General features: G+C 46.8%; 1 protein-coding gene across 6 annotated transcripts in view; it reads left to right on the forward strand.

Moving 5' to 3' along the window:
- TRIO (trio Rho guanine nucleotide exchange factor) overlaps positions 1–19024 on the forward strand; it is an 830868-nt gene that overhangs the window by 776404 nt on the left and 35440 nt on the right. For all 6 annotated transcript variants that reach the window (XM_033929845.1, XM_033929848.1, XM_033929849.1 and 3 more), the window contains 2 exons: positions 6145–6307; positions 9403–9524. In XM_033929845.1, the coding sequence (XP_033785736.1) occupies positions 6145–6307; positions 9403–9524 (285 nt within the window). The remainder of the gene's footprint in view (positions 1–6144; positions 6308–9402; positions 9525–19024) is intronic.

A 19024-nucleotide genomic window follows, 5' to 3' on the forward strand; every position in this document is an offset into this window, starting at 1 on the left:
TGAAGCTGGAAGGGAGGGAGGTAGAATAGGAGAATTAGAAAATAACTTTTCCCTCAGTAACTGTCATCGGTAATAGTCTTCAAGAAGTAATAAGAGAAGACAAAAGAATTCAAGCATGCATATAATAGACATACAGGAAATTCAGTGGCAGAAACTGAGTAAGTTCTCTGCAAGCTCAGTGAGCATATATTAATAGCCAAACTGGATGGACTAAGTAGTGCTTGTCTACCAGCTGCTCTTGTTTGATTCTTAGGCATGTCATTAGCTGTTGCTGATACTATACAATCCTTATCAATGCCACTCTTAACCATCCTAAAAAAGTTTTCTCCTTAATAGCTAGATTGATCAATCTAGCCCCCTACTACTTTTTTTTTTGCCTATCTTATCTTCTGATAACTTTGAATCCTTTTTTTTTTTTTCTAAAGTCATTACTTCTATAGCATCCCTCCAGACCGGCACAAATGGGTTATGTATATCTACCAGCAGATGGAGACAGAGAACCATTGACTTCTATGTTACATTAAGTAGACTGACTTGTCTCCCTAGAGTCCATCTGTAATCAGTCTCTAGTGGATGGTAGATGATGTAAGTCTGCGCAGTCCTGGGAATTAGGCTGACAAAAAAAAAAGACTAAATTCAAGCAGAGCCTTTTAAATTAGGGATTATTCTTTGCCTTGGTTTGAAGGCGTTTATTTTCCTCTCGGCATGGATATTTGGCTGGTGACTTACTGCTGGACTGAGGTGGAGGCCTGTGAGGGTCTTCTTGCCTTGGGGGTCTCAAACCTGGTAGACTGGGTTCCTCCCACCACCACCCCATTCGCTGATTAGTGCCTCAGCTGACCTCCTCTGCTGTACATAGTCTGAGTGTGAGCTCTGCCTGATTTAAGTGCTCTTTTCTTACCTAGTCAGCCCAGAGCACTTTTCTTTCTTGAAGTTCATTGTCTCCCTGTACAGCAGCCGGTTCTCTTTTGCCCAAGGTTGCTGCGGGACCTTTCCAGGTTTTGCAGTGAGTCTGCTGGTATGTGCGTGGTTAGACTTAAACAGTTTGCTACATGTGCCCGGGGGGACTTGGACAGCACTGATGTTTATAAATTTTGTTTGGAGTCAGGGGACACTGTTGCAGCATCTCCAGGACCATCTTCGGAGGGGTTGAACCATGAGGCTGCCTTAAAAGACAGCAATGCTGAGGCGAGTGTGGCAAGCTCTGCTTTAGCGGGAACCGACAGCATTTTCTTAGATGTTCCGTTAACACCAACTGAGAACCAGCTGCAACATCTAGAGCAGTGGTCTCAAATCCAGGGGCCACATGCGGCCCACCAGATACTATTTTGAGGCCCTCGATATGTTTATCATAATCACAAAAGTAAATAAAACAGTTTCTTGATCATATGTCTGTTTAGCTATTAATTACAATATTATTATTAAGACTTAGCCAAAAGGAAAGATTTATAAACTATAAAGAGTTTTACCTCATTTCTTTAATAAGACATTAACTATTTTTTTCTGAGGCCCTCCAAGTACCTACAAATCCAAAATGTGGCCCTGCAAAGGGTTTGAGTTTGAGACCACTGATCTAGAGCCAGTTTCAGTTCCCATTGAGGTTTCTCATGCTGGGCCCTCTCAGGAAGTCACAGGGGTGAGATTCACCAGACTATCTTAGCCATGTAAAAGGCTTATTGCTTGTGTTCTTCAATGCTGCCTGCTACCTTGGCTTGGGGGAGGGAACACAGAATGAGATAAGCCTCCTTCTCCCCCTCCTCTTTCACCACCTTCTAAAAGATCAAGGCAGGAGCTGAAGTGGGAGGATCTGTTGGAGATGGATTCCCCATTTTCAGAGGGGGGAGCTGTAGTACAAGGTACAATAAATTTGCCTCTCTTTATCTTTGTCTAGGCCTGAGAAAAGTAATTTTGTCAAGTACCAGTTTTAGATAGGGTTTATCCTGGGTTGAGTGGACTGTCAGCCATCTGCAATTCCTCTTTTCATTTTTCTCTGTCCTATATGGTTAATGGAGTTCCTTTCTGTTTCCTTGTTGTAATGTACACCGCTTTGATTTTTGCCCTGAAAAATAGTATATGAAGAGCCTAATAAACATAAACTTTGGCAGCTCTTGGTGATGCATGATGGAGATGTTCCATCTAGATATTTTCAGAATTTTATATTAGAAATAAATATGTAATAAAATCTCATATTAGAAATATTACAGAATCAGTTAAAATCTTAGGTATAAATAAAAACTAAAAAATATCTATTAAATAGCCAAGTTTTCGGTAATTTACAACATGCCTTGTAATTTTGCTCCAATTTGATTTCCAAAGGCAAGGAATTCCATAGACCTGGTGTCACTGAATGTCTTATCAGTAGATGATAGTTGCATAAAAGAGGCTGATAGTAATTCTAGCTTATTGGCATGAACCAAACAATTAGAACAAAGTGTCCCAAAGTTTTTTCAAAGGAGCCATTATATATTTATAGGGCATCCCCATATAACAATTCAAAAGAAAGCATAGTAATTTAAGTTCTGCTCAAGCAAGGCAAAAAAAGAAGAACCAACAAAAACTGCAGTGAAGATGCAAAGCAAAAAAACAAAACAAAACTGGAAAAAAATGTACAAGGTGCAGGAATTTATTCAATAAAAGTCATAAAAACATATATAACATAAATAAACCTATTGTATTCAAAAACTGGTCCTTGTTCTCATGTGTACCAGACCCGACACGGCCTGTGTTTCAAAAAACACTTCTTCCTCAGAGGTCCCTGATGGATGGTACGTAGAGATTCAACAAACCGGATTGAATGAAAATAAAATCTCAAATGGAACAGTCGTGAAAAACTCCTGTCGAAAGCACTGCACTGACTGTTCCGTTTGAGATTTTGTTTATTTTCATCCAATCTGGTTTTTTGAAACTCTATGTACCGTCCATCATGGATCCCTGAGGAAGAAATGTTTTTCAAAACACGGGCCATGTCAAGTCCGGTACACAAGAACAAGGACCAGTTTTTGGATACAATTGGTTTATTTATGTTTTTATGACTTTGATTAAATAAATTCCTGCACCTTGTACATTTTTCTGCGGTTTTGTTTTGGTTTTTAGTTCTATTCAAACAACCATAGGCAGCCAGTGCAAAAATGTTGAATAATAATTGCTGCTATGGTTTGTAATAGTTGTATTGCTCTCTGCTAGGGCTATCAACCCTAACCCTGGTCCTCCCAACCAACTCTCACCCTATTCATGTAGATCACACCGCAGTGTCACAAATATTATTTCTGACCCCCTCCTTCCCCCTTCTCGTGTGCTCTGTAGAATGCCACTCTGTCTCCAGTAAGCTTACCTAAGTCCATGACCTCTTCATCTCCCAATCTTTCCATCTGCTCACACTGACTAAGACCTGGATCTTCTCGGATGATTCTACTTGGCTGCTGCCCTGTGTCATGGAGTCTACCTGTTCTCCCATAAGCCTCACCCAGTTGGTCATAGAAGTGGCATTGGGCTATTGCTCTCACTATCTTGCAGATTTCAATCCCTTCTTCCACCTCAGTCTCATTTCTCTTCTTTTGAAGTTCACTCTTACCTGTTTTTTTTTTTTTGCCCCTCTGCATAGCTGTCATTTGCCAACCCCCTATAAGTCCCTCTCTTCATTCCTCACTGACTTCAACTCCTGGCTTTCCCTCTCTCCTGAGCATTCATCTCCCTCCCTTATCCTTGGTGATTTCAACATTCATTCTAACAACTCCTCTGACTCTTATGCTTCTAAGCTTCTAGCCCTAACATCCTCCAGAATGACCAATGCCTTGATCTTGTCTTCTCCTCACTTGGATTTCAGGACTCTGTTATCTCATGGTTTTCTTCCAATCTTTCCCATTGCACCTTTAGCGTATGCTGTTGTGGATCCTCCTCCACTGTCATCCTGCTGTCCGTTGGTGTACCTCTGGGCTCTGTCCTGGTACCACTTCTTTTCTCCATCTACACGTCTTCCTTTGCTGCTCTAATCTCCTCCTATGGCTTTCAGTATCAACTTTATGCCAATGACTCAGATATATCTCGCTGCATCTGAAATCTCAACAGACATTCAGTCCCGGGTTTCAACCTACTTGTCTGGCATTACTACCTGGTTGTCTCATTGCCATCTAAAATTAAACATGGCCAAGACTGAGCTTCTTACCTTCCTCCATTCTCTATTTCTGTGAACAACGCTCGTAACCTTGGGGTACTATTTGACTCATCTATCTCCTTCTCTTCACATACCCAATAGACTGCCAAAACCTGTCATTTCTTTCTATACAATATAGCTAAAATCAGACCCTTCCTTTCTGAGTGCACAAAGACCCTCATCCATATCCTCATAACCTCTCACCTAGAATACTACAACCTGCTTCTCACTGGCCTTCCACTAAACCATCTTTTTCCTCTTCAATTTATTCAGAACTCTGCTGCATGCCTCATATTCCACTGATGCTGCTATACCCACATTACTCCTTTCCTCAAGTCATTTCACTGGCTCCCTTTCTGTTTACACGTACAATTCAAACTCCTCTTACCGATCTACAAGTGCCATTTGCTTTGCAGCTCTTCAGTATCTCTCATCTTTCCCCACACTACTCCCCCCCCTCCCCCACCCCCCGGCATTTGATTTATCAGATAAGTCTCTCAACTGTTTCCTTCTCCTTTATGGCCAACTCCAGTCTCCGTCCCTTCTACTATGCTGCAGCATATGCCTGGAACAAACTGCCTGACTCAGTATGTCAAGCTCTATCTCTGGCAGTATTCAAATCCAGACTTAAAGCCCACTTCTTTGAAGCTGCTTTCAAGTAGCGCTATAGAAATGATAAGTAGTAATATTAGTATTCTTGAAAGATGACGGTACAAGATATGGATGCTCTGTGAGGACCACAAGTTTGTATATAACCCCACCTTTCCTGGGTCCAAATGCTCTTCTAGAGAAAATACCTACAACCAACCACATCTTCCAGGCTTACTTTAATGCAGTTCTGAAGGAAGGGTTGCAGCAATGAGGAAATATGAATTGAGTATGCTCAATTTAGTGCATATACACTCACGTAGATTAAGAACATGCTGAGTCAGATCCATAGTCTTTTGAGCCCAGTATCCTGTCTCCAACAGTGGACGAGTGGTCACTTGGAAGTACCCAGAAGATTGTTTTCTGTTGCGTACTCCCAGACGTAGAAGGAGGCGACCTCGGCTGCCTGCCTATGTATTGAGTCTTAATAGATTGGTCGTCCAAAACATTATGTAAACCTTCCTTTTTTAAACCAAGCATGTAAGTATTCTAGTTTTAGTGTTACTGAGCACACTAATGCTCATATGCTGGGATATATTTGTTTTAGTATGTACACTAAATATGTTAGTGCATTATGTGTTTAGCATACATGTCAAAATATTTCTAGTATGAGTTTGAGCGAAATTGAAATCATGTGTCCAGATGAAATGACCTAACTGAAACTGCCACCATCAGATGTGCATAAAAGTACCCAGAATTTAGTCAAATGAATATTGCCACTAACAAATATTTACAATTTGATTTAAAGAGTTTTATTTAATTCCTGGATCTGAAATGTTTTGAAAGTTCCTCCTGACCAGTCCCAGCATCTTTCCTCTGCTGACTTTTTCCCCCATGATCCTGTGCTCTTAAAATGCAGTAGATAATACACTGCCCCCTCCCCTTTTATCAAGCTGCACTAGAGGTTTTTAGTGTGGGCCAGTGAGGTAAGTGCCCCGATGCTTATAGGAATTCTATGACTGCAATAGCTCGCGCTAAAAACCTCTAGCATAGCTTGATAAAAGGGGCTCTGAGCCTTTAAATGTAGCCCCAAACATCAAGGGCAGATGGCTTTTAAAAACATCTTATAGTTTAAAAAGAGGTCTTTTTTTAATATAAACACTAAAAAGGCAATACTTCGAGTGAGTAAAAAAGGAATTTGATAATAAAGACAGAAGAAAAAAATGCCAATTTAATAAATGGATATTGTTTATAGTTTGAATGGAGTAGCATTTACAGTACTACTTAAAAATACAGAAGCATCAGCTCCTGGTAAATGGATACGTTAAACCAAGTGATGTCATTACCAAAGTGATAGTTAAAGTGAATATATTGCCAGATTATATGTATTTTTTTTCTTTGCTTAGTTCCCCCAGAGTTTATAATACCACTAAGTGAGATGACATGTGAGACAGGAGAAACGGTTGTACTGAGGTGTAAAGTCTGTGGACGCCCTAAAGCATCAGTGACATGGAAGGGCCCGGATCATAACATCCTAAGCAATGACTGCCACTACATCATTGCATACAGGTACCATGTGTTGTAATAACTTATACTCCCCAAGTAGTGTCACCTCTTTCTATGAAATTAACAGAGTGAGACTAGAAATGTCCTCCTACTTATTTGTTTTTTTGCACGTTAAATGTGTATGTGCAAGTTTTCTACACCTAGAATCACCTTAAAATTTTTTACAAAATCTCTTAATCTATTGTCTATGCTCCTAATCATCAAAATAAGTTGTGACTTCCTATCCTTTTTCCCTTCCAGTTTACCAGGAGAACTACAAAATCTATTTAAAAACAAACAAACAGAGCTAGAAGATGGACAAACTTTAAAGCAGGGCTGCCCAAATCCAATCCTCGAGATCTACCGTATTTTCACGTAGATAACGCGCACCCGTGTAAAACGCGCACACGGGTATAGCACGCGAAAAACACAAAATTATGTACAGAAATTTTTATATATCGCGCACACCCGTATACCGCGCATGCTGCCCGACTCTCCTTTGGCCACCCCGACTCTCCTTTCGCCCGCCCCGACTCTCCTCTCCCCCTTGAAGTCCTGTCCCCACCCTGAAAGCCTGATGCCCCCCCCCCCCCGACGTCCGATTCACACCCCCTCCCCCCCACAGGACCGATCGCACCCCCACCACGAAGGACCGCTCGCACGCACCCGCACCCCCACCCTGAAGGACCGCTCGCACCCCCACAGCCTCCCGACCCCCCCTCATCATGTAGAAGCTCCTACTGGTGTCCTGCTGCTTCCTCTTGGCGGTCCCGACTCCCCGACACGATCGGGGTAAGAGGGAGCTCAAGCCCTCTTGCCCCAGCCAACCGCGGCACCCCCGACATGATCGGGGCAAGAGGGAGCTCAAGCCCTTTTGCCCCAGCCAACCGCGGCACCCCCTACATGATCGGTGCAAGAGGGAGCTCAAGCCCTCTTGCCCCCCCGACTCTCCGACACGATCGGGGCAAAAGGGAGCCCAAGCCCTCTTGCCCCGCCAACTCCCCGACAATATCGGGCCATGAGGGAGGCCAAGTCCTCCTGGCCCTGGCGACCCCCCCCCCCCCCCCCCCCGCTAGTTGTTTGGGCCAGGAGGGAGCCCAAACCCTCCTGGCCACGGCAACCCCCTACCCCCACCCTGCACTACATTACGGGCAGGAGGGATCCCAGGCCCTCCTGCCCTCGACGCAAACCCCCCTCCCCCCAACGACCGCCCCCAAGAACCTCCGACCGCCCCCCCAGCTGACCCGCGTCCCCCCCCCCCACCGACCCCCCACGACACCCCCACCCCCCTTCCCCGTACCTTTGTGTAGTTGGCCAGACAGACGGGAGCCAAACCCGCCTGTCCGGCAGGCAGCCAACAACGGAATGAGGCCGGATTGGCCCATCCGTCCCAAAGCTCCGCCTACTGGTGGGGCCTAAGGCGCCTAGGCCAATCAGAATAGGCCCGGTTGCCTTAGGTCCCTCCTGGGGGCGGGGCCTTGGGCACATGGTCGGGTTGGGCCCATGTGCCTCAGGCCCCGCCCCAGGTGGGACTTAAGGTTCCAGGGCCTATTCTGATAGGCCCAAGCGCCTTAGGCCCCACCAGTAGGCGGAGCTTTGGGACGGATGGGCCAATCCGGCCTCATTCCGTCGTTGGTTGCTTGCCGGACAGGCGAGTTTGACTCCCGTCTGTCTGGCCAACTACACAAAGGTACGGGGAAGGGGGGTGGGGGTGTCGTGGGGGTCGGCCAGTGGGGTTCGCGGGTCGGCTGGGGGGTGGGCGGTCGGAGGTTCTTGGGGGGGCGGTCGTTGGGGGGAGGGTGAATTGGGGGGGGGGAACTATGTAAAAAAAATTTTGTACAACACGCTCACGCGTATACCGCGCAAGGTTATGCACGGTTTGTAAAAACACGTATAACGCGCGCGTTATATGCGTGAAAATACGGTACTGGCAGGCCAGGTTTTCTGGATATCCACAATGAACATGCATGAGAGAGATCTGCTTACCAAGAAGGCAGTGCAGGCAAATTTCGCTCATGCATATTCATTGTGGATATCCAGAAAACCTGGCCTGCCAGTAGATCTCAAGGACCAGACTTGGGCAGCCCTGCTGTAAAGTATTCCATCACCGATTTCAAATTGAGTTTTCAGCTGGGGCTAGAGGTAATATAGGTTCGGTGGCAATGCTGGCAGTCCTGGGACAGGGAGTCAGGGTCATTGTTTAAGGGTGAAATCTATTGACTAGATTCAGGACTCTAGATTTATCAATAAACAGATTTCATGCACAGAAGGCTTTTTTCATCTATGCCAATCCATCCACTGGAGCAGAAAGAGATTTTGTCCAACTTTATGGCTACTTGTATGATGTGATACATGTGGAAAATTCACAGAATGCCTTATATGGGAAGTGTCTGAGTTGTGTGGACCTATAATTCTGATGTGGCATCCCATGGGTAAGCCTTAGCTAAGATTCGATAACACTCATTTGGTTTGCAGAGATTCATCTGTGCAGATGGTAGCTTATACTCTCAGCACATAGTGCGTAAATCTCACTTACAGGATTTGGGTGCTGTGGTGACAGCAAATGCTAGTTGGCTGCATGAGACAAAATTGATCCTTTGCCTCTTTCGCCTAAAAATTTTATAAACATTTTGGATCTACCTGTTGTAGCTATGTCTTCTGTAGTCTGAAATATTGAAGTAAGATTTGATTTAGAATTTACATAGAATCTTAAGTTAATTGTAGCATGGAATGTGTTTGTGAAGGTGCACCTGATTAGCAAGTTCCAATCCTATCTGGATTGGGCATCTTTTCAGATGGTAGTTAGAGCTTTATGTTTTTTCAGCTGTGTGGGCCTGTTGAGGAGACTTCTGGGAATACTTTAAATCTTACAAAATATTGTGTGCAGCAGGATCTATAAACATCCCTTTGGCGGAGGTGTCAGAGGCACTAATATTTTACTACTTATCATTTATGTAGCTCTGCTACACATACGCAGTGCTGTACATTAAACATGCAAGAGACGATCCCTCGTTAATGTTTTGTTTTTAAGGTTGTATGTTAAAAGAAATTAAATGAACTCATATTTACTTATTCCTTTGCTTTCTTTACTGTTTTTTTTTTTTGGGGGGGGGTTTCAGTGATCTGGGAGAAGCAACCCTGAAAATCATTGGTGTCGCCACAGACGATGATGGTACCTATACCTGTATAGCTGCAAATGACCTGGGTTCAGTGTCGTCATCTGCCAGTCTAAGAGTTCTAGGTCAGTTTCTTTTTTCATCTTTTAAACTGCATTTTCTCAAAATCAGCACTTGACATGCAGCAAATCATCCTTTTCTCTCCCTCTCAAACAAAAAGGTTGTCGTATAATATATGTAAATATATCTTAAGTTCCTTCAAATGCTCACATTGTTTTGTAATGGTGGCATATCATACAGTAAGGTTAACATGAACTATGACCTGGTTCAGGAGCTCAGACTGCAACAGAGGAGACTTCAAGTTCAGCATGCCTTGGAAGGAAAGGTAGGTGGTAGCTGCTATTCTGATGGTCTCCCAACTGACTAAAGTAGCACTGAGAAATAATCTCACAGAAGGGGGATGTTCTCCAGTGCTATAGGCAGTCTGGGAACTGGTGACAAAGTTATATTGTTGGCAGTGGATTGGAATTTGAGCCACCTAAAAGTACACAATTAATGATACCCATAATAAGAATCTTTTTAAAAGAAGGGCATTGGGGTCTAGATTTTAGCTTGTGTAGGGAAACTTCTCAGTGCTTTCTGAGAGTAAAGTGAAGTCACTGCAATGACTAACATTAGAGTTTGTATGGTGTTGGAGCTCATAAAATCCAACAATCCTGTTGCACTAGTCTAATTTTGGTGTGTTCAGCACAACATGAGAGAAGATTTTTAAAAATGTTTAATGACATTCCTCGTCAACTCTAGACTAGAGAATCATATGTAACAGAATTTGTCACCGTGTCATTCTCTAGTCTAGAGTGTGTCATCGTCGCCCATCCCCACGGATAACTGCGGGAAACCATCCCATGTCATGCTTTAGTATCTATCTCAACATCAGTCCTTCTACACCAGCATTCTTCAATCAATATTCTGATTCTTCCCTCTCTCCTTAAAGAATGACATGGGGATGGTTTCCCATGGTTATCCATGGGAAACATGACAAATTCTGTCACTGTGTCATTCTCTACTCTAGACCATTCCTAATGAGTGGGGAAACTGAGTAGTGTCACTTTATTAGGTGGTGTGCAGCTCTGAGCCCATTAGAATTTTTCAGTGTTGTTACAGCTTCTCCTTGGACAACAACCAAAAAAAAGTCTGAAACCACAGTTTGGGGTGCTGCTATGTTTGGTGTTTGACCTGGGGGTGCATACTGTGGTCTCCAGATTTCCCTCTCCCCCTGCCCCCTCATTAGAGTTAGAACTGCCACAGCTCCTGTCCTATTCCTTAGAGGGGTTCTTTGAGTATCTCCCTTTAAGGAAATGAAACAACTTTATAAAAAAATAATAATAATAAAAGACAAAGAGAAGATAGCAGAAGCCTTTTTAAGTTGCACTCTTGTTGCTCCAGAGTGAGGGGGTTCCTCCAGCAGTAAGCTCCGTGGGATAGTTATTACTAGTGCTTGTCATGGCAGCTCCCATTGAGAAGACACACCACTGCAACATTTGTTGCACAGTGCCTCACTTCCCTAGTACCAGGCCTTTGCTATATCTGTTCTGAGTCTGCATTGGGGGGACGCAGCAGTACAAGGGACTCCTTCCATTATTGCAGACCCCATTGCCCTCGGTAGAGCCAGCGGATGCTGCTAAGTCGGCTCGGAGAAGCTCTGAGGCACATCTAATGGGAAACTGCTAATAATAATAATAATCATTTCTATAGCGCTACTAGACAAACGCAGTGCTGTGCATCAAAACAAAGAAGAGACAGTCCCTGCTCAGAAGAGCTTACAGTCTAGTCAAGACAGACAAACTGGACAAGAAGGTGCATCAATAAACTGTGCTCAGGTGGGGGAATTAAAGAGGGAATGATAAGACAGATAATTGGTGCTTGGAAGGTGGGTTGTAGTTTGGAATTGAAAGCATCTTCAAATAAGTGGCTTTGAGTCTGGATTTGAATACTGCCAGAGACAGAGCCTGATTCCATCATTTTAGTCAGCTTGTAGCAGCGTCAGCTCCTTCAGATGAGGCCCCAGTTTTAACTGGGTGTGATTCAAGGAGGGACCCCATTATTTTCTTTGGAGTTTTTTTTACTTTTGCATTAAATCTACCTTAAAGGTCTGCCTGCACATGTTTCATTGGAACTTTCAGGAGGACATGGGGCTCTCGGGGGCCAAGAAACAGCAAGTGGTTCTCAGGAAACAGAGGATTTGGACTCTATGGCCTCCCTTCCTTTCCTGGATGAAGACCTGGACAGAGAGTTTTCTGCAAAAGATGGTCTCCTGGAGAAAAATGCTGAAGTCCCCTGGGGGAAGATCCTTCAGTGGTCTGTATCTTCTGCAGACCAGGGTTGCCTTGTTTGATCTCTGAGTTCACGGAGTCCCTTAGTTTGACTGAAGATCATGCCCCACCCCCCCCCCAATGACCAGGAAAAATTATCCTCTTTTGAAGAGGGGTTGGAAGCCACTTAGGTCTTTTCGTTTTCATGAGGACCTTAAAGAAACAGTGGAGGCAGAGTGGCAGTCTCTGGATTTGGCTCTGTCAGCGTCCCTTGGAAAACTTGGGGAAGTTCCATTTATGTAAGGTGGATGCGCTGGTTACAGCAGTCATCATTTCAGTTGAAGGTGGAGTGGTAGTTAAGGATCCTCAAGATCACGTTTTGGAGGCTCTCTTAAAGAGGTCGTTTAAATTGTCTGCTCTTGCTTTGTTCTCTCGATAGGGCTATGCTTGAGTGGGTCACAATCTGCTGTGCTACTAGTGTATTTACATGGTGGCACAATTTGAGGAAAGTGAGGATAAAGCACAGTTACTTACCGTAACAGGTGTTATCCAGGGACAGCAGGCAGATATTCTTAACGTATGGGTGACGTCGCCGACGGAGCCCCGGTACGGACCTTTTTAACTAGAAAGTTCTAGTTGGCCGCACCGCGCATGCGCGAGTGCCTTCCCGCCCGACGGAGGAGTGCGTGGTCTCCAGTTAAGATAAGCCAGCTAAGAAGCCAACCCGGGGAGGTGGGAGGGTCGTAAGAATATCTGCCTGCTGTCCCTGGATAACACCTGTTACGGTAAGCAACTGTGCTTTATCCCAGGACAAGCAGGCAGCATATTCTTAACGTATGGGTGACCTCTAAGCTAACAGAGAGGGAGGAGGGATGGTTGGCCATTAGGAAAATAAATTTTGTAACACAGATTGACCAAAGTGTCCATCCCGTCTGGAGAAGGCATCCAGACAGTAGTGAGTAGTGAATGTGTGAACTGAAGACCAAGTGGCCGCCTTGCAGATTTCCTCAATAGGGGTGGAACGGAGGAAAGCCACAGAAGCAGCCATAGCTCTGACCCTGTGGGCCGTGACAGGTCCTTCCAGTGACAGGCCGGCCCGAGCATAACTGAACGCAATACAGGCAGCAAGCCAATTGGACAGCGTTCGTTTAGATATAGGATGACCCAAACGATTAGGATCGAAGGTCAGAAAGAGTTGAGGAGAGGAGCGGTGAGCCCTGGTACGGTCGAGGTAGTACGCCAGGGCACGCTTACAATCCAGCGTGTGAAGAGCCTGTTCCCCAGGATGAGAATGGGGTTTAGGGAAGAAAACAGGCAGCACTATGGACTGGTTGAGGTGAAAGGCTGAAACCACCTTAGGAAGGAATTTAGGATGGGTACGCAGAACCACCTTGTCATGGTGAAAAACAGTGAATGGTGGGTCGGCGACCAGTGCATGCAGCTCGCTAACCCTCCTGGCAGAGGTGATGGCAATGAGGAAAAGCACCTTCCATGTGAGAAGTTTGAGCGAGGTAGAAGCCAGAGGCTCAAAAGGAGGTTTCATGAGGGCTGACAAAACCACGTTGAGGTCCCAGACGACTGGGGGAGGCTGAAGAGGTGGTTTGATATTGAAGAGGCCCCTCATGAACCGGGAAACCAGGGGATGAGCCGTGAGGGGTTTTCCAAGGATAGGCTCATGAAACGCAGTGATGGCACTGAGGTGGACTCTGATTGAGGTCGATTTGAGGCCAGCGTCGGAGAGAGAGAGCAAATAGTCCAGTACGGTTTCCACCGCCAGAGAGGTGGGATTGTGATGATGAAGGAGACACCAAGTAGGGAACCGGGTCCACTTCTGATGGTAACATTGGAGTGTGGAGGGTTTCCTGGAGGCATCCAAAATGCGACGGACTGGCTGAGACAGGTTTTCAGGAGAAGTCAGCCCGAGAGAAACCAAGCTGTCAGGTGGAGCGAAGACAGATTGGGATGTAGTAGAGACTGCTGTTGCTGTGTAAGAAGAGTAGGAAACACAGGTAGAGGAATGGGATCCCTGGAGCTGAGCTGAAGCAGGAGGGAGAACCAATGTTGTCTGGGCCACCGAGGGGCGATGAGAATCATGGTGGCCCTGTCCTTGCGGAGCTTGAACAGAGTCCGCAACATCAAAGGAAGTGGAGGGAAGGCATAGAGGAAGCGATCCGTCCAGTCTAGTAGAAAGGCATCCGGGGTCAGACGGTGTGGAGAGTAGAGTCTGGAGCAGAACTGGGGCAGCTGATGGTTGTGAGGAGCTGCAAAGAGGTCCACCTGAGGAGTGCCCCATTGAGCAAAGATGGAGTGGAGAGTGGGAGGATCCAGGGTCCACTCGTGAGGCTGAAGGATGCGGCTGAGTTGGTCGGCCAGGGAGTTCTGTTCGCCCTGGATATAGACCGCTTTGAGAAAAAGATTGTGGTCCGTGGCCCAGGTCCAGATTCGGAGGGCCTCCTGACAGAGGGGACGAGATCCAGTGCCGCCCTGCTTGTTGATGTAGTACATGGCGACCTGGTTGTCCGTGCATAGGAGGAGAACCTGAGGGCAGAGAAGGTGTTGGAAGGCCTTGAGAGCATAGAACATGGCTCTGAGCTCCAGGAAATTGATGTGATGTTGACGCTCCTGAGGGGTCCAAAGTCCCTGGGTGCGCAGATCCCCAACGTGAGCCCCCCATGCATAGGGGGAGGCGTCCGTGGTGATGATCATGGAATGAGGAGGTGGATGCAAAAGGAGGCCCCTGGAAAGATTTGCAGAGTTCAACCACCATTGAAGAGATTGCTGAAGAGATGATGTCACAGAGATGGGATGAGAAAGAGGGTCCCTGGTCTGTGACCATTGGTTGGCGAGGGTCCATTGCGGTATCCTGAGGTGGAGTCGCGCCAGAGGAACCACATGGACTGTGGAGGCCATGTGACCCAGAAGAATCATCATCTGGCGAGCTGGGATGGATGGTCGGAGGAGCACCTGCCGACAAACGTGAAGTAGTGTCCGGTGCCGGTCGGCTGGAAGGAACGCTCTCATGGAGTTGGTATCGAGGAGTGCTCCGATGAACTGAAGGCGTTGTGTGGGAAGCAGATGCGACTTGGGATAATTGATCTCGAACCCCAAGAGATGGAGGAGAGAGATGGTGTGGTGAGTTGATTGTAGCACAAGAGGAGATGTTGCTGCTGTCACCAACCAGTCGTCTAAGTAGGGGAACACTTGTAGGTTGTGGGACCTGAGACAGGCCGCTACCACAATCAGGCACTTGGTGAACACCCTGGGTGATGATGCGAGACCAAAGGGTAGCACTTTGTACTGATAGTGGAGATTCAGTATCTGGAATCGGAGGTAGCGACGTGAAGCCTGATGAATTGGAATGTGTGTGTAGGCCTCCTTGAGGTCCAGGGAACATAGCCAGTCGTGTTGAGACAGAAGAGGATAAAGCGTGGCAAGGGAGAGCATCCTGAACTTTTCCTTGACCAAACATTTGTTGAGGTTCCTGAGGTCGAGGATAGGACGAAGATCCCCCGTTTTCTTGGGTACCAGGAAGTAGCGGGAGTAAAATCCCTGACCTCTTTGGTCTGGTGGAACTTCTTCGATGGCATTGAGAAGGAGGAGGGATTGGACCTCCCTGAGGAGGAGTGGAGTTTGGGAGGAGTGAGAAGCAGACTCTACGGGAGGATGATCTGCAGGAAGAGTCTGGAACCTTAGTGAGTATCCGTGACGGATGATGTTTAGAACCCACAGGTCTGATGTGATGGCCTCCCAGCGTTGTATGAAGATGGTGAGGCGGCCTCCTATAGGTTGAGGCAGAGGCAGCGAGGGTTGGAGACTGGCTATGCCCTGGAGAAAGGAGTCAAAAGGGCTGGGGAGGCTTGGTTTGAGGAAGAGGCTTAGCTGTCTGATGAGATTGTGAGCGAGCCTGGGGGTGTTGTTGTTGCTGTTGGCGAGGCCGACGAGATTGCTGTTGAGGCGGGTTAAGTGGCCTAGCAGAGAAACGACGCTGATAAGAAGACTGAGGTCTGTATGGGCGTGACGGCGGAGTCTTCTTCTTAGGCTTAATGAGGGTGTCCCATCTTGTCTCATGAGCCGAAAGTTTTTGGGTGGTGGTATCAAGAGACTCCCCAAAAAGTTCATCACCAAGACAGGGTGCGTTGGCAAGGCGGTCTTGGTGGTTCACATCCAGATCAGATACCCTCAGCCAGGCCAGGCGTCGCATGGCAATTGCCAGAGCGGAGGCTCGAGAAGAGAGCTCGAAGGAGTCATAGATTGAGCGCACCATGAACTTCCTAAGCTGAAGGAGAGTGGAAATTTGTTGCTGAAACAACGGAACCTTGCGTTCAGGAATGTACTTCTGCAGAGCTGAGAGTTGTTGTACCAGATGTTTCATGTAAAAGGAGAAATGAAACGAGTAGTTGTTGGCTCTGCTAGCCAGCATGGCATTCTGGTACAGGCGTTTTCCAAATTTATCCATTGTCTTACCTTCTCTGCCAGGAGGGGTGGAGGCATAGACACTGGAACCATGAGATTTTTTGAGAGTGGACTCTACCAGTAGGCTCTCATGTGGCAACTGGGGTTTATCGAATCCCGGGATAGGGATAACGCGGTATAAACTGTCCAGTTTTTTAGGGGCACCTGGCACAGTAAGGGGGTTCTCTAAGTTCTTATAAAATGTCTCCCGTAGAATATCATGAACGGGGAGTTTGAGAAATTCCTTGGGAGGTTGATCGAAGTCCAAGGCTTCTAAAAATGCCTGGGACTTCTTGGAGTCGGACTCAAGTGGGATGGAAAGAGCCCCAGACATCTCCCTAAGGAATTTTGTAAATGAGGACTGCTCTGGTTTGGCGGTGGATTCAGCCATAGAGGGTTCCTCATCAGTGGAAGAGGCATCCTCCTCGGTACCGAGAGGGGATTGCTCCCATAGGTCAGGGTCTCTGACAGCCGGTTCCGCATGACGGGTCTTAGACAGGGATTTACCAGATCTCATTGATACGGTGCCGGGGGATGAAGACCGGTGCCGATCTCCATCCCTGGGTGAGTGGTGCCGATCCCGGTCCCGAGACGATCGGTGTCGATCCTGGGGTCGGGATGGGTCCTCAGCCGTGCAGGTTTGGAGCGTAGGCTGTGCCGATAAGACCGGCATCGAAGTATTCATCGGTACCGAGGGGGTGGCCACTGGCGTAGTGGTGCGGGGCTCGGGCCGGACCGGTACCGGAAGGAGCGGTGCCAGCAGGGTTGGAAGCAGTTCCTTAAGTTGGTGCTGGAGCTGTTCGTGTAATTTAGTCTGGAGGATGGCCGAGATACGGTCCTCCAATGGGGGCACCGGTACCGTTTTACTTTTCTTCGGTACCATCGGTGCTGCTCTACGCTCCGGTGATGAGGAGGCCGATGAAGAGGCACTCACCGATATCGGAGCGGAGCGTTTTCGAGATTTGCGGGACACCGGAAGGACTGGTGTCACCGCTGTAGCTGGAGGGCGCTCGAGGGAAGTGGGAGGCTTCTTAGCCGGCTTACCTGGCGCCATCGACCCCGTAGAAAGGTCAGGAGGTGTTGATGTTGACGGTGCCGATTTCGGCGGTGCCGTTGACGCCGGGGTCGGGTCCATAGCGGAAGCGGTGCCGAAGAGGAGATTCTGCTGTATTTGTCTGTTTTTAAGGGTGCGTTTTTTAAGAGTCGCGCAGCGGGTGCAGGTGTCAGCCCGATGTTCCGGACCCAAGCACTGTAGGCACCAATTGTGCGGGTCCGAAAGGGAAATCGGGCGTGCACACCGCTGGCACTTCTTAAAACCCGGCTGAGGGGGCATGAAGGGAAATACGGCCTCAGCGAAATCAAAGCCGGAGGCTTGTATGATGGCAACAGGCCCCGCCGGGGCCTGCTGAAAAATAAAGGAAAAAAGAAAGTTTTTTTTTTTTTTTGGATTAGAAAGAAAACAATAAACCCGAAGGAAAAAATAGAAATAAGTAAAAATAACGCGAGCGGGAAGGCAGAAAAGGAGTTTTCAACAGCCGTTGAAACCACATGCGTCTTCTTCGCTCCGCGGAAACGAAAAAACTGGAGACCACGCACTCCTCCGTCGGGCGGGAAGGCACTCGCGCATGCGCGGTGCGGCCAACTAGAACTTTCTAGTTAAAAAGGTCCGTACCGGGGCTCCGTCGGCGACGTCACCCATACGTTAAGAATATGCTGCCTGCTTGTCCTGGGATAATGCTTGCTTCCCTGCAGTAGCATAGAATGACTAGCTGGGTTAATTTTAGGCCTCCCTTTTCCCACAAAGTGGAGAATTCTCTGGTGAATTTATCACTTTTGCAGAAGCCCAAGTAAACCACTCTGAATTGACTCCCCGGTCATTAGTAGCAGTATAGAAACTCTCAATAAACATAAAGATGTTTTCTCCGTAAGCTGGGTTAAATATTCTTTTAGGCTTCCAGGACTGGTGTCATGATTGTTGCAGTTGTGAGACCCAGATAACGGCAACATGGATCAAAGAGGTTATCACTTTAGCTTACCTTCTTACTGGCAGATAGGTGCCTACCAAGCTGAAAGTGTGTTCTACTACTAGGCACAAGTTATGTTTTGGGCAGAGCATTCTTTGATTCCTCCACAAGACATTTGCAGGATGGTTACATGGTCATTCCTTTGTGAAGCATTACTGCTTTGGATGTACAAGTGTGATAGGAGGCAACATTTGGAGCTACAGTCCTAGCTCAAGGTTTATCTGCATCCTGCCTTAATTGAGTATTGCTTTTGTACTTGACAGGAATGGTTTGGAGATAAGGTGAAATTAGACCTACCTGTTAATTATCTTTCCTTGAATCTCTCCAGACCATTCCTGAACCCTCTTGGAGGTGTGTTCATATGTGGGGGGGGGGTCTTTCTGGACTCTGACTTTTATGTCTGGAGAGGCAGATTCAGTTTGGACTCTGAAAAGCGTCAATATTCCTTTTGTTTGTGTACACACACACAAAAAAAGAAACTCCCAAAAATCAGCAGTCGAAAAAATGAACACAAACCATTGCCAGTATCAAGTTTGTCATCTGGTTGTTTCTTTCCTCCATTGGATTATCGAGGGAGTCTGCTCACTACCATTCTTGCTTTGTAAGTAGAAATACTGATGGGCCCAGGGATGTGTACCACATAATAAGGTGGCATCACTCAGTAGTTCTAAGTTTCCCTATCTACCAGTAGGAGGGCATATACCCACTCGTCAGGAATGGTCTGGAGAGATTTAAAGGAAGAAAATTAGCAAATCAGTCTGATTTCTATTTCTGCCAAGGACAAGCAGGGTAGCAGTCCATACACACAGGTGACATGGTCCAATAGGGCTCAAAGAT

This window comes from Geotrypetes seraphini, chromosome 2 (genome assembly GCF_902459505.1).
Source record: "Geotrypetes seraphini chromosome 2, aGeoSer1.1, whole genome shotgun sequence".
NCBI classification, from domain to species: Eukaryota; Metazoa; Chordata; class Amphibia; order Gymnophiona; family Dermophiidae; genus Geotrypetes; species Geotrypetes seraphini.